At 38.3% G+C, this 16,224-nt stretch overlaps 1 protein-coding gene across 1 annotated transcript; it reads right to left on the bottom strand.

The window, feature by feature from the left end:
* Positions 4,107 to 14,720, bottom strand: LOC109346988 (mediator of RNA polymerase II transcription subunit 15a-like). The gene is made up of 6 exons (XM_019586728.1): positions 14,619 to 14,720; positions 14,041 to 14,165; positions 13,548 to 13,659; positions 13,302 to 13,422; positions 4,612 to 4,735; positions 4,107 to 4,230 (listed from the first exon to the last, which is right to left on the bottom strand). Exons 1-6 carry the CDS (start codon positions 14,718 to 14,720, stop codon positions 4,107 to 4,109), a joined length of 708 nt encoding a protein of 235 aa, XP_019442273.1.

Here is a 16,224-nt window from a genome sequence, read left to right as displayed (position 1 = left end):
AATTTTAAATGTTATTCTTATCAAAATAATAAAAATCTATTTTATCTCAAGATAACTAAGATAAATAAGATAATCACCATAGAATAACCACCTAATATATCTAGATAATTTTTTTGAGACAACTATGATAAAGATTAACCAAATAATTAGGAGTTGACTATTAACAAATATATCTATTTGCAAATTTGTTGGAAATTTTTTAGTGTTACAAATAAAGCTGGTCCTTTGTGTCTTGCTAACTCTCTCATATCCTCTATTCCTGTTTATTCTATGCAGGTCTTGTGGTTCCCTAATGTTGTGTGCAACAATATTAATAGAATGACGAGGAACTTTATTTGGAGTGATGATGTTAATTGTCAGTTTCTCCATCTTGTGAGCTGAGATGTTCTCAAAAGGAGCAAGTGTCATACTGGGCTGGGAATAAAAGATGCTAGAGAGTCGAATATTTCCCTGCTTGGTAAGTTGTGTTGGAGCTTGATTACTAATATTGATAAAATCTGGTGCACTGTCTTAAAGGAGAAATAGTTGGGAGACACACCTTTGCTTCTTTCTCCTCCTAAAACTACAACATCTTATATCTGAAGAAGGATTGTGAAGGCTTGAGATAAAATCAAGATGGGCTTCTCTATGCACATGGGAAGTGGAGAGAAATCCATGTGATATGATAACTAGTCAAGTTTAGGGATGCTTTGTTCTTATGTTAATTATGTCCATATTTATGATACTCAACTCCAGGCGAAGGACCTCTAGATGGCATGTGATTAGAACTTTTCAAGGTTATATACTATGTTTCCATCGTAGTTGTAGGAATTTATTTGTGCTAATTTCTCTCTTGGTTCTCCTACAACTTCGGATGGATAAATTTGGGATGGTCATGCTATGGGCTCTTACACAGCTAGAACTGCCTATGAATGGCTCACTGAAGTTGTGGGGAGTGATGATGCTTTGGTAGATATTTGGAGGATACTTTGGAGACCGAGGGTCCCAAAGAAGGTAAAATTTATGTGTTGACTTGGACTTCGTGAGGCACTTTCTTCTAATGTTCTTCGTTTCAAAAGGCATTTGGCTACTACCCAAGTTTGTGTTAGGTGTCATGCAAGTGATGAATACCTCATGCATATTTTTAGGGATTGTCAGGACTCTGCATCTTTGTGGGCTCATCTGAGTTTCATGTCACCTAATTTCTGGGTGTCTCAATCCTTTCATGATTGGTTATTGGAGAATTATAATTGCAGGCATGAGCTTCTTTTTGTGGCAGGGATTAGGTAGGTGTGGAGATGCAAAATAACTCTATTCTTGGGGACTCTCCATGTGATGTTAGTTTGGTAACTCGCTTATCACACCAGGACCTTATGGGAGGTGGCGGTATCATTCATGATTTTTCATGCATTTGGATGTCCAGATTTTCTGCTAACTTTGGTAAGGGGTTCGCTATTTTAGCAGAGAGCTCTTGGCTATGGAACATGGGTTGTCTCTAGCTTGGAACCTTAATTTAAGAAATGTGGCTTTAGAGAGTGGTTGCTTGGAAGCTGTTCAAATTATTTGTGACTATATTCCAATTCAAATTCCTCGCATTCTATTAATGGTCAACAATGTAAGATCTTGGTTGGCTTAGTCTTGGGTCGTCAGGTATCTTTTGCTACTAGAGAGGTTAATATGGTGGTAGACTTTGTGGCTAAATTAAGTTTTCACTCTCAACATAAGCTAAAGATATGGGATTTCCCCTAATTGGTTGTCAACCTTACCTGTATTCTAACCTCGATTTGCTTGCTTAGTCTTGTTTTGTCTTTTTTCCAATGTACCAAAAACAAACATAAGAAACAAAATAATTACTTCACCCTTAGGACAAAAAAATATATTTAGCGATAACTATTTAATAAGCATAACATTACATCATATTTATAATTTAACAACATAACATCAATACTTAACAATAACATCACATTCATGAATTGACATAATATTACAACTTAGTTCATTGAAACTATGTGTAAGAATTATAGGTGTTAATCGATACTCAATTGTGCTTGGTTTTACCATTCTATGAGTGTATTATCTCTATCATTCTTACATTTAGTAGATATGAGTAGCTAAGAATTTCTAAGTTGGGGTTAAACGTAGCACAAACTCAATGTAACCACCCATGATTCTAAAATATTCCATGAAGTTCATTTCCATTTTGAGTTATGTTTTTACTTAATGCCTATTTTGGTATTGATCAACTTTAGCATGAACTTAGAATACATTGTTTAAGTACAGTTTGCATGAATTCTGAACTTACATTACTCAACCAATATTGCATTTGCTAGACATATACTTGTCTTATTTGCCATTACATGCATGTCACTTTTTGGTATTAGATAAAGGACTAATATTGTAATTTTATAACTCTCAAATTGAATAGCATGTGTTACTAGACATAGAGATACATGTATCTAAACTTTATCATTGTATTTATTAGACATAGACTCACCTATGATAAAATGTTAAGCATAGACCAATACATTGGCGGCAAACACACTTGAGGTGTTGCATTTTACTGAACTTGTATACTTGCTTCACTAGACATAGGGGCATGATATTGTAAGTTATAAAATTATTCTTGTGCATCAAAATCACTAGACATAGGTTTTTCTTGCATGAACAACTAATTGATCAAGACCATAGCAGTTAGTTAAATTGAGGTAATATATGGACTAATTGGTATGAAATAAAAGAATCAAGATGGAAAAAGAGAGTGGGTGTGAAGTTTAACCCCAACTACATTAACCTTAAAATGAAATACATTGAAAGTGTTTGTGTCACACAACAAACAACCTATATTAATTGAGCTGAGAAACAGTAGAAAGAGTTGAAAGACTATAGTTTTTAGTAATTCCATATGGAGATGATAAAATTACTTTCTATACTTGTTTGTGACACGAAGGTTATATTTTTATATCTATTTTCCTGTTAAGCATTATTATGTATATAAATTTATTTAATACTTTATTGGTTATTATAGCGAATTAGTGATCTTGTATTATATTATCATATTGTTATCTGGTTGTAGTGAATTAGTGATCTTGTTCAAGATGTATAATTAAAATACACGTTCAAGATGAAGTAAACAAAATAAGAGTCTATTTTGGGCTAATAAAGAAGTTGGTCAAAAATAAATATATTAGACTCAACTCTTTACTAATAAATAACAATGAAGGAATCCAAAAGTAAAATATATCTTGGATCTTTACCATTTGCTTGATACCTTTTTTCTATTTAAATACTGTCACCAGTGTTAAATTTTCACATAGAATGATAGAAGGAGAACGTTTTGTTCCCCACAAAAATAGTTAGCAATTACTTTGAAGTAGGTGAAGCCGATTGAGGTGGATTGTTTCTTGGGGAAATTTTATGTGAATGTTTGAATCCTAAACTTAGAATAACTTCACCGGTGAGTGACCTAACTAATATTCAAAATGCATGAGCAGTTAAATGCAATCGAAAAACAAAGTAGTCACTTACTATTTTAACTTAATTTCTTACTAGCCAAAACTAGCTTATGTTTATGCAAAAAAGTTAGGTATGTTAGGGTTTATCTGCAACAATTTTAAATTTGTGTAATAGAATTTTAGTTTAAATGTCAAATTATATTGTCAAATGTACCTTGTCATAATACTATCAACAAATCAATGCTATATCAACGAGGCGTTAGTCTAGTGGTGTAAGGTCATGATAGATCTTCATGATGATCAAAAGATTAGAGTTCAATTCCTAGGTACAACACTTATTGAGAGGAGCAGCCACACATCACGAAAGGGATTAGTTCCTTACCCATGGACTGAAGGGATACCCTTGATAGTATAAAAAAACAAATGCTATAAATTGCAAACCTTGATGGGGAGGTCTATTGCTAGGGCCAACTTGATTTGGTGGCATATTGTTGCCCATAGCATTCTGAGTTCTCATCTCCATTCTAAGCATCTTCAAAGATATTTTCCTTAGATAATCTTCCTGAAAAGAGAAACACCAGTGCCACATTAAACATTTAAACTTCTAGTGATGTAAAGTCATGTGTATATTAGCATAGGTAACCATAAATGAAAATGAAATCACTTCAATCCTCATCAAGAAGAAACCTGTCTTGTTGCAGCAGTAAAAGTGTTCTCTTCAAACCTTTGAGCAATCCGCTGAAGTTCAAGTAATCCCTCAGGACCAGACATAGGAATATGCTTTTGCAATGTGTCCATTCTGCAAAATGAAAAACAATAGATAATGCATGTGATGGAGAAGTTAAAAACAAAGGAAAACCCTTAAAAAACAGAGCATGCTTAGTTGTAAGTTGTAATCATATAATAATCTGAAATAGAATTCCGAGCACAAGTTATATAATTTGTATAAACCAGACAATTATACAGAATGATGGTATTGTTTGTTTTAGTTCTTTCACCATATATGTAACTTATTATTTCTAGGATAGACTTGCTTCTATATGATAAACAAAAAGAAACCTTTTGGAAATGTCCTCAAATTATGGATTGATTTAGAACTTACTTATTTTCTTGGATGTGCAACAACAACCAGAATCTATTCAAATGGTGTCGGTGATACGATATCAAAACTGAATCTTACATTTTGTTGACAACACTATGGCGTGAATCAGGTTTGAGTTGAGCTCTCCAATCACTTGTATCCATAGTGGGCTCTGGGTTTTGATTCAGCATCCAATTTTTGGAATCCATCAATTCCAACTTAACTGAAACACCCAAAAATAAACATTCTCATCAAATCAAATCATCTTCTACAAGGAATGCACTAAGTTATCCAAATCTAAAAGAGTGTAATATTAACATATTGATAGTATAAAGGTTTATAGACAGTTAATACATTACCGATTATTCATTTGTATTATTTTTATCTAAGAGTCAACCATGATTTCTATGTGAGTAAAAACAAGCATGTCTGGATAACACTCAGCTTCACTCTTGTTTGGGGACAAACAAGGTGCTAAGTTAGGGAGAGTTTGTTAAGTGCTAATTTGACCTTTAAATGTTACTAAAATTTATAGCACTTAACGACTTAATCAACTAAAATCCTTGAAAAAATACTATTACATGATTAAAATATCAAGTTTTTGAGCTAAGTCTACTCCTAAGTGTTTTTGTAGGCTTATGATGGACAAAGGGCTTGAAAAAGCCAAAATTCTGAACTCAGAGGGTCACACTCAACGCTAGATCTACGCCCAACGAATTTGACAACATCTGATTGTTGCGCTCCACGCGAATTTCACACTCAGCGAAAGAAGAAACACGGTCAACGTACATCCTACGCTGAGTGCCCAAATTCGAGAAAAAAACCATTAGCTATTGTGTGGAATACGCTCAACGCCGCTTCCACACTCAGCGCAATGGGTGGTGCGCTCAGCGCAACTTGGCTCAACCAAGTTTCACGCTCAGCGCAAACCGATGCATCCGAGCGTCAGGCCAGACAACTAGATCTCATACTCCACGCAACAACGGTGCGCTGAGTGCATAAGCCAGCATCAGAACACTATTTAAAGAGTTTTAAACCATCTCATTTGTACACTACTTTACTACTTCAAATTGTACCTGTACTTTTAGCTTTTCTTTAGAGCGTTTAATTCACTTAGTTCATTGAAACTATGTGTAAGCATTATAGGTGTCAATCGTTACTCAATTGCGCTTGGTTTTACTATTCTAAGAGTTTATTATCTCTATCATTCTTACATTTAGTAGATATGAGTAGCTAAGAATTTCTAAGTTGGGGTTAAACGTAGCACAAACTCAATGTAACCATCCATGATTCTAATATATTCCATGAAGTTCATTTCGTTTTGAGTTATGTTTTTACTTAATGTTTGTTTTGGTATTGATCAACTTTAGCATGAACTTAGAATACATTGTTTAAGTACAGTTTGCATGAATTTTGAACTTACATTACTCAACCAAAATTGCATTTGCTAGGCATATACTTGTCTTATTTGCCATTACATGCATGTCACTTTTTGGTATTAGATAAAGAACTAATATTGTAATTTTATAACTCTCAAATCGAATAGCATGTGTTACTAGACATATAGATACATGTATCTAAACTTTATCATTGTATTTATTAGACATAGACTTACCTATGGAAAATGTTAGCATAGACCAAGACATTGGCGGCAAACACACTTGAGGTGTTGCATTTTACTCAACTTGCATACTTGCTTCACTAGACATAGGGGCATGATATTGTAAGTTATAAAATTATTCTTGTGCATCAAAATCACTAGACATAGGTTTTTCTTACATGAACAACTAATTGATTAAGACAATAGCAGTTAGTTAAATTGAGGTAATATATGGACAAATTGTTTTGATTGGTATGAAATAAAAGAATCAAGATGGAAACAGAGAGTGAGTGTGAAGTTTAACCCCGACTATATTTACCTTCAAATGAAATACATTTGACGTGTTTATGCCACACAACAAACAACCTATATTAATTGAGCCGAGAAACAATAAAGAGTTGAAAGACTATAAAGAGCTGAGAAACAATAAATAGTTTTTAGTAATTCTCTGTGAAGACAATAAAATTACTTTCTATACTTGTTTGCGACACAGAAGTTATATGTTTATACCTATTTGCCGGTTAAGAATTCTTATGTATATAAATTTAGTTAATACTTTATTGGTTATTACAGTGATCTCGTTCAAGATGTATAATTAAAATACACATTCAAGATGAAGTAAATAAAATATGTGTCTATTTTGGGCTAATAAAGTATTTGGTCAAAAATATATATATTAGAGTGAACTCTTTACTAATAAGTAATAATGAAGGAATCCAAAAGTAAAATATATCTTAGATTTTTACCATTTGCTTGATACCTTTTTTCTATTTAAATACTATCACCGATGTTAAATTTTCACATAGATTGCTAGCAGGAGAACGTTTTGTTCCCCACCAAAATAGTTAGCAATTGCTTTGAATTGAAGTACGTCTTGAGGAAAATTTTATGTGAATGTTTGAATCCTAAAGTTAGAATGACTTCACTAGTGAGTGACCTAACTAATATTCAAAATGCATGAGCAATTAAATGCAATGGGAAAACAAAGTAGTCAGTTACTATTTTAACTTAATTTCTTATGAGCCAAAACTAGCTTGTGTTTATGCAAAAAGTTAGGTATGTTAGGGTTTATCTGAAACAATTTTAAATTTGTGTAATAGAATTTTAGTTTAAACCTCAAATTATATTGCCTAATCTACCTTCATAATACTATCAACAAATCAATGTTATATCAACAAGGCGTTGGTCTAGTGATGTAAGGTCATGATAGATCCTCAGGATGACCAAAAGGTTAGAGTTCGATTCTTGGGTATGACACTTATTGAGAGGGGCAGCCACCCATCATGAAAGGGATTAGTTCCTTACCCATGGACTGAAGAGATATGATAGGATGAGGGGGAAACCACCCATCACTAGGGTGTATCATAGGAGGCCACGTGGCAGCCACGTGGCAGTGTGACGTGGCCATTGTAACTGCTGAAGCAGTATTCCTAACTGCCGAAGCAGTGTAGGAGTAGGGGGCAGAAAAGTATAAATAGGGGATTTGGGGGATCATTGTAATCAGCTTTTGAGAATTGAGTAGAGGAGAGGGATTGATTCAGGGAATTAATCTTGTAACATGCAATTGATTCGGGGAATCAATTAGGGTTCATCTTGTAATCTTCTTCATTCTTCAAGCAATAAACGAGGTAGTAGTATTCAGAATCGAATTGATTCCGAATCGATTGTTAAACTTTCTTCTTCTTTACTGTAATTCTGTGCCGGTGTTATCACTGGTATCAGAGCACCGATTCCAGTGCCCTGAAAACCGCTGCCGATTCACCGTAAATTCATGAAGACTCGAAGTATCTCACGTTCCAGAGATGATTGGGAACAAGAAAGGGAAGAGATGAGAATTAGGTTGGAATTTGCGGAATCCTTAGTGAAGAAGCATGAGGAGCAAATAGTGGAGATGACCGCGAAGATGGAGTGTTATGGCTTCAACGCCGACGCGGAACACGGCGGCGACGCCGCCAGTTCAGTTCATGGTGGGATTTGCCATGACAACGGCGAGAGAAGAAGCAGGGAACCATGCACCAGTGAGAATCGCGGAGGAGAAGACTTCCATAACCTAGAATTTCGTTGCGGTGGTGAGGTTCAAGGCAGAGAAGAGATTAGGGGAGGGATTCATGACGGAAACGAATTCCGTGCCGGTGTTCATGACGGAAACGAATTCCGTGGAGGAGCGTGCGGCGGAAATGACTTCCGTGCCGATGTTCATGACGGAAATTAATTCCGTGGAGGCATTCCAGGCAGAAATGAGCTCAGAAGGGGGGTTCATGGCAGAAACGAAGTCCGTGGAGGTGCTCAAGGCGGAAATGATTTCCGTGCAGGTGTTCACAGTGGGAATGAGCCTCGGGGAGGAGTTCCAGGCGGCAGAAAAGAATTCAGAGGGGAAACTCAATGGGGAAAGGATTTTATAAGGGAGGAGAATGAGTTCAGAGGAGGAACTCAAGGTGGAAGAGATTTTATAAGGGAGGATAACCCTTTTAGGCGGGAAACATGGAGGAAATTGGAGATTCCAATCTTCTTCGGTGACGACGCGTATGGATGAACTCACCGACTAGAGAGGTATTTCCAGTTGAAGGAACTTACCGAGGGGGAGAAAATGCAGGCCACAGTTATGACACTCGAAGGAAAGGCTTTGAGTTGGCATCACTGGTGGGAAAAATGCAACCCGAGCCCGAATTGGGAAGGATTCAAGATTGCGGTGGTTCGAAGATTCCAACCTTCGATGATTCAGAATCCATTTGAGCAGTTACTAGCCCTCAAACAAACCGGGTCTGTTGAGGAATTTGTGGAGGATTTTGAGAAGTATGTTGGGGCATTGAGAAGCATCGATCCGGAATTTACCAGGGGAATATTTTTGAATAGGTTGAAAGAAGAGCTTCGTGCCGAGGTGAAGTTGTATGAGTTACAATCCTTATCCGATGTGATCCAGAAGGTGCTATTGATTGAGCAGAAGAATGCCATCTTGAGTAAGAGGGGCTCGTTTGGGTATGCAAGCTGGACCGGAGGGAACCAGAGGGCAAGCCCCTATTCCAGAACGGTAACGGTGGAATCGAAACCGATGGGGGAAGGGAAGCAGAACAGTTTCAGGGGAAGTAACACGGTTGGGCACTCTGCACCGAGACCTATCAGTGAAGTTCGGCCAAGAGGGGGAGAGTTCAAGCATTTGACCAGTGCTGAGGTGAGGGAAAGGCGTGAAAAAGGGCTATGTTTTCGTTATGATGAGCCTTTTACTAAAGATCATCGGTGCAAAAATAGGCAATTCATAATGCTTATTTTGGAGGAAGAGGAGGAAGATGAGGACGGTATAGGGGAAGACAGTATAGACGTATCGGGGGTACATGATCTGAGGTTGTCGTTGTGCTCTATGTCTGGGTTCACTATGACCCGTTCGTGGAAGGTATAAAGGATGTTAAAGGGAAGAAAGGTGGTTGTCCTCATTGACTGTGGGGCTTCTCACAATTTCATAGCTCATGAGGTGGTGCAGGAGTTGAGACTATTGGTTCAGAATACTCACTCTTATATGGTGGAGGTAGGAGATGGGCGTAAGGTGAAATGTAGGGGGAAGTGTGCGCATTTATCTTTCCAGATACAGAATCTGGAAGTGACCCAAGACGTTTACCTCTTCAGTCTCAAAGCGGTTGATCTGGTGTTGGGTTTGGAGTGGCTATCGGGATTGGGTGAGGTCCAAGTTGATTTTGGTAAATTGGAACTCACGATCAAGCAAGGCCAGAAGTCGATCCGTATTACTGGAGATCCAACCTTAGCCAAAACCGAGGTCTCATATGGTGCTTTGTTGCAGGTCATTCGAGCAGAGGGGGGAGGTTTGATCATGCTTTATGAATCATCAAATCTGAGAGAGGGTGGGATTGAGAGCACGCCGATCCGTATGTTGCAAGTGCTCAAGGATTTTGAAGAGTTATTCACCAATCCTACAGGTTTACCACCGGTACGAAGGCAGGATCATGCCATACATCTGATTGAGGGGGCAGCTATCCCCAATATTAGACCTTACAAATATCCTCACTATCAGAAAACCAAGATCGAAGGCTTGGTTAGGGAGATGTTGGCGTCAGGAGTGATTCAGCATAGCATCAATCCTTATTCCAGTCCTGTCATTTTGGTGAAAAAGAAGGACGGGGGTTGGAGATTCTGTGTCGATTATCAGGCCCTAAACAGGGTGACCATTCCAAATAAATTCCCTATCCCGATTATTGAGGAGTTATTGGATGAGATTGGAGGGGCCACAGTTTTCACCAAGTTAGATCTAAAATCCGGGTATCATCAGATTCAGATGCGGAGTGAGGATATGGAGAAGACTGCTTTTCGAACCCATGAAGGTCATTATGAGTTTGTTGTGATGCCATTCGGTCTCACGAATGCACCTTCGACCTTTCAGGCTCTCATGAACGAGGTATTACGACCATACTTGTGGAGATTTGCTTTGGTTTTCTTCGACGATATTCTGGTTTACAGTCCTGATGAGGAATCTCACGAAAGGCAATTGAGGGAGGTGTTGACCGTGTTGCAGGACCATGCGTTGAAAGTCAACCGGAAGAAATGCAGTTTTGCTAAACCCATTTTAGAGTATTTGGGACATATTATCTCTCGTTCTTGAGTGGTCGCGGATGAGTCTAAGGGGATTTCTAGGCCTCATAGGTTATTACCGTAGGTTTGTACAAGGGTATGGGAGAATTGCCAAACCTCTCACGGATTTATTGAAAAAAGATAACTTCGTGTGGACCGAAGAAGCCACTCAGGCCTTTCAGACCCTCAAGGGGGCCATGGTCAGTTTATCGATGTTGGCCGTGCCCGACTTCTCAAAGACCTTTGTGTTAGAAACCGATGCTTCTAGTAGGGGAATTGGGGTCGTGTTGATGCAAGAAGGTCGCCCTTTAGCTTTCTGGAGTAAGAGGTTATCAGCTAGATCCCAGCAGAAGGCGGTTTATGAACGAGAGTTGATGGCGTTGGTTCAAGCCGTGCAGAAGTGGAAGCATTACTTGTTGGGTTGCCACTTTGTTATTAAAACGGACCAACGGAGTTTGAAATTCCTTACAGATCAGAGGATTTTCAGTGAGGAATAGTTTAAATGGGTGGTAAAACTCATTGGGTTGGATTTTGAGATTCAGTTCAAACCCGGACGGGAGAATTCTATGGCTGATGTGTTGTCAAGGAAGGCCTATCATTCGGCACTCTCAGTGATTAATGTTGGAGATGCCAAGGGGTGGTTCCAAGAGGTTCAGCAGGAACCGAAGTGGAGGAAGGTGATCCAGGATTTGGTAGAAAATCTCGAGTCTCATCCGGGGTTTCAGTTAGAGCAATTGTTGTATAAAGGGAGGTTGGTCCTGCCCAAGACATCTGACAAGTTGCCTCTGATCTTAGCTGAGTGCCATGACAGTGTAGCCGGGGGTCACTCCGGATTCTTCCGTACTTACAAGTGGGTTTCGAGTTTTTTCTATTGGGATGGCATGCGTGGTTATGTGAAGCAGTATGTCAAGGCATGTGATGTTTGCCAACGCCAAAAGTACTCCACCTTAGCACCTGGGGGGTCTTGCAACCACTACCCATTCCTACTCAGGTATGGCAGGATATCTCGATGGATTTTATATCCGGATTGCCGCGGTCTAATGGTAAGGATACCATCTTTGTGGTGGTGGATCGGCTCACGAAATTTGCCCATTTTTATCCTCTTGGCCATCCCTACTCGGCCAAGGATGTAGCTTCCTTGTTTGTTAAAGAGGTGGTGAAGTTACATGGGTACCCGACGTCGATAGTTTCCGACCAAGATCAGGTCTTTTTGAGCCAATTATGGCAGGATTTATTCCGACTGGCAGGTACTCAATTGAAGTACAGCACGGCCTACCATTCTCAAACGGATGGGCAAACCAAGATGGTGAATCGCGGGTTGGAAACATATCTCCGTTGCTTTGCCAGGCCCAAGCCGAAGAAGTGGGTTGAATGGCTTTCGTGGACAGAATTTTGGTCTAACACTACTTATAACGTTTCTGCAGGTATGACTCCTTTCAAGGCCTTGTATGGGAGGGATCCACCGACCTTGATTAAGGGGTGTACTTTCACGTCGAAGGTTGAGGAAGTAAATCAACTCTTGGTTGCCCGCGACGAGGTTCTTCAAGAGTTGAGACAAAACCTCTTACGAGCCCAAGATCTGATGAAGACTCAGGCAGATAAACATCAACGTGATGTAGAGTTTGAGGTGGAAGATTGGGTATTCTTGAAACTGCAACCTTACAGGTTGAAGACTCTAGCTTTCAGACCTTCGGCCAAACTCGCAGCTAAGTTCTATGGCCCTTACCGGATCGTGGAGCGCTTTGGACCGGTAGCTTATAGATTGGCATTGCCGCAGCATACGCGGGTCTACCCCGTGTTTCATGTTTCTTTGTTGAAGAAAGCTCTAAAACCGGCTCAACAGTCTCAACCTATTCCGTTGATGTTGTCAGAGGAGTGGGAATTAAAGGTGCAACCGGCGACAATCCTACAACACCGCGTTGATCAGAATGGAGATGTTAAGGTGTTGGTGCAGTGGGAAGGATTGCCGGAGTGTGAAAATTCCTGGGAATCAGCCGCTCAATTGCAAGAAGCTTTTCCTCAATTTGCCCTTGAGGACAAGTTGAGTCTTTTGGAGGGGGTATTGATAGGATGAGGGGGAAACCACCCATCACTAGGGTGTATCATAGGAGGCCACGTGGCACCGCTCAAATGCAAGAACCTTTTCCTCAATTTGCCCTTGAGGACAAGTTGAGTCTTTTGGAGGGGGTATTGATAGGATGAGGGGGAAACCACCCATCACAAGCGTGTATCATAGGAGGCCACGTGGCAGTGTGACGTGGCCATTGTAACTGCTGAAGCAATGTTCCTAACTGTCGAAGCAGTGTAGGAGTAGGGGGCAGAAAAGTATAAATAGGGGATTGGGGGATCATTGTAATCAGCTTTTGAGAATTGAGTAGAGAAGAGGGATTGCTTCAGGGAATTAATCTTGTAACGTGCAATTGATTCGAGGAATCAATTAGGGTTCATCTTGTAATCTTCTCCATTCTTCAAGCAATAAACGAGGTATTAGTATTCGGAATCGAATTCATTCCGAATCGATTGTTAAGCTTTCTTCTTCTTTACTGTAATTCTGTGCCGGTGTTATCAAGATACCCTTGATAGTATAAAAAAACAAATGCTATAAATTGCAAACCTTGATGGGGAGGTCTATTGCTAGGGCCAACTTGATTTGGTGGCATATTGTTGCCCATAGCATTCTGAGTTCTCATCTCCATTCTAAGCATCTTCAAAGATATTTTCCTTAGATAATCTTCCTGAAAAGAGAAACACCAGTGCCACATTAAACATTTAAACTTCTAGTGATGTAAAGTCATGTGTATATTAGCATAGGTAACCATAAATGAAAATGAAATCACTTCAATCCTCATCAAGAACGAACCTGGCTTGTTGCCGCAGTAAAAATGTTCTCTTCAAACCTTTGAGCAATCCACTGAAGTTCAAGTAATCCCTCAGGACCAGACATAGGACGATGCTTTTGCAATGTGTCCGTTCTGCAAAATGAAAAACAATAGATAATGCATGGGAAGGAGAAGTTAAAAACAAAGGACAACCCTTAAAAAACAGAGCATGCTTAGTTGTAACTTGTAATCATATAATAATCTGAAATAGAATTCTGAGCACAAGTTATATAATTTGTATAAACCAGACAATTATACAGAATGATGGTATTGTTTGTTTTAGTTCTTTCACCATATATGTAACTTATTATTTCTAGGATAGACTTGCTTCTATATGATAAACAAAAAGAAACCTTTTGGAAATGTCCTCAAATTATGGATTGATTTAGAACTTACTAATTTTCTTGGATGTGCAACAACGACCAGAATCTATTCAAATGGTGTCGGTGATACAATATCAAAGTTGAATCTTACATTTTGTTGACAACACAATGGCGTGAATCAGGCATGAGTTGAGCTCTCCAATCACTTGTATCCATAGTGGGTTCTGGGTTTTGATTCAGCATCCAATTTTTTGGAATCCACCAATTCCAATTTAACTGAAACACCCAAAAATAAACATTCTCATCAAATCAAAACATCTTCTACAAGGAATGCACTAAGTTATCCAAATCTAAAAGAGTGTAATACTAAAATACTGATAGTATAAAGATTTATAGACAGTCAATACATTACCGATTATTCATTTGTATTACTTTTATCTAAGAGTCAACGATGATTTCTATAGCATGTCTGGATAACACTCAACTTCACTCTTGTTTGGGGACAAACAAGGTTCTAAGTTAGGGAGAGTTTGTTAAGTGCTAATTTGACCTTTAAATGTTACTAAAATTTATAGCACTTAACGACTTAATCAACTAAAATCATTGAAAAAATACTATTACATGATTAAAATATCAAGTTTTTGAGCTAAGTCTACTCCTAAGTGTTTTTGTAGGCTTATGATGGACAAAGGGCTTGAAAAAGCCAAAATTCTAAATTCAGAGGGTCACACTCAATGCCAGATCTACGCCCAACGAATTTGACAACATCTGATTGTTGCGCTCCACGCGAATTTCACGCTCAGCGAAAGAAGAACCACGGTCAGCGTACATCCTGCGCTGAGTGCCCAAATTCGAGAAAAAAACTATTAGCTACTGTGTGGAATGCGCTCAACGCTGCTTCCACACTCAGCGCAATGGGTGGTGCGCTCAGCGCAACTCGGCTCAACCAAGTGTCACACTCAGCGCATGACTCGACGCTCAGCACAAACCGATGCATCCGAGCGTCAGGCCAGACAACTAGATCTCATACTCAGCGCAACAACAGTGCTCTGAGTACAGAAGCCAGCATCAGAATACTATTTAAAGAGTTTTAAACCATCTCATTTGTACACTACTTTACTACTTCAAATTGTACTTGTAATTTTAGCTTTTCTTTAGAGAGTTTAATTCACTTAGTTCATTGAAACTATGTGTAAGTATTATAGGTGTTAATCGTTACTCAATTGCGCTTGGTTTTACCATTCTATGAGTGTATTATCTCTATCATTCTTACATTTAGTAGATATGAGTAGCTAAGAATTTCTAAGTTGGGGTTAAACGTAGCACAAACTCAATGTAACCATCCATGATTCTAATATATTCCATGAAGTTCATTTCGTTTTGAGTTATGTTTTTACTTGATGCCTGTTTTGGTACTGATCAACTTTAGCATGAACTTAGAACACATTGTTTAAGTACAGTTTGCATGAATTCTGAACTTACATTACTCAACCAAAATTGCATTTGCTAGGCATATACTTGTCTTATTTGCCATTACATGCATGTCACTTTTTGGTATTAGACAAAGAACTAATATTGTAATTTTATAACTCTCAAATTGAATAGCATGTGTTACTAGACATATAGATACAGGTATCTAAACTTTATCATTGTATTTATTAGACATAGACTCACCTATGATAAAATGTTAAGCATAGACCAATACATTGGCGGCAAACACACTTGAGGTGTTGCATTTTACTCAACTTGCATACTTGCTTCACTAGACATAGGGGCATGATATTGTAAGTTATAAAATTATTCTTGTGCATCAAAATCACTAGACATAGGTTTTTCTTACATGAACAACTAATTGATTAAGACAATAGCAGTTAGTTAAATTGAGGTAATATATGGACAAGTTGTTCTGATTGGTATGAAATAAAAGAATCAATATGGAAATAGAGAGTGAGTGTAAAGTTTAACCCCGACTACATTTACCTTCAAATGAAATACATTCGAAGTGTTTATGCCACACAACAAACAACCTATATTAATTGAGCTGAGAAACAATAAAGAGTTGAAAGACTATAGTTTTTAGTAATTCTCTGTGTTTGTGGAGACAATAAAATTACTTTCTATACTTGTTTGCGACACCGAGATTGTAATTTTACACCTATTTATCAGTTAGTACTCAACGCTCTTGGAGATGTAGGCACAACTGCCAGAACTCCGTACCAAATTATCTTATTTTCTTCTTTTATATTTATTTTATTACTTGTGGCAAACGTTGTACAAGGATCACTTCCACTGCACCAACAATTGGTATTAGAGCCAATTGATAGATGACTCTTAA

The sequence above is a fragment of the Lupinus angustifolius genome, chromosome LG05 (genome assembly GCF_001865875.1).
Source record: "Lupinus angustifolius cultivar Tanjil chromosome LG05, LupAngTanjil_v1.0, whole genome shotgun sequence".
NCBI lineage: Eukaryota > Viridiplantae > Streptophyta > Magnoliopsida > Fabales > Fabaceae > Lupinus > Lupinus angustifolius.
This window is presented reverse-complemented; position numbering and strand designations above follow the sequence as displayed.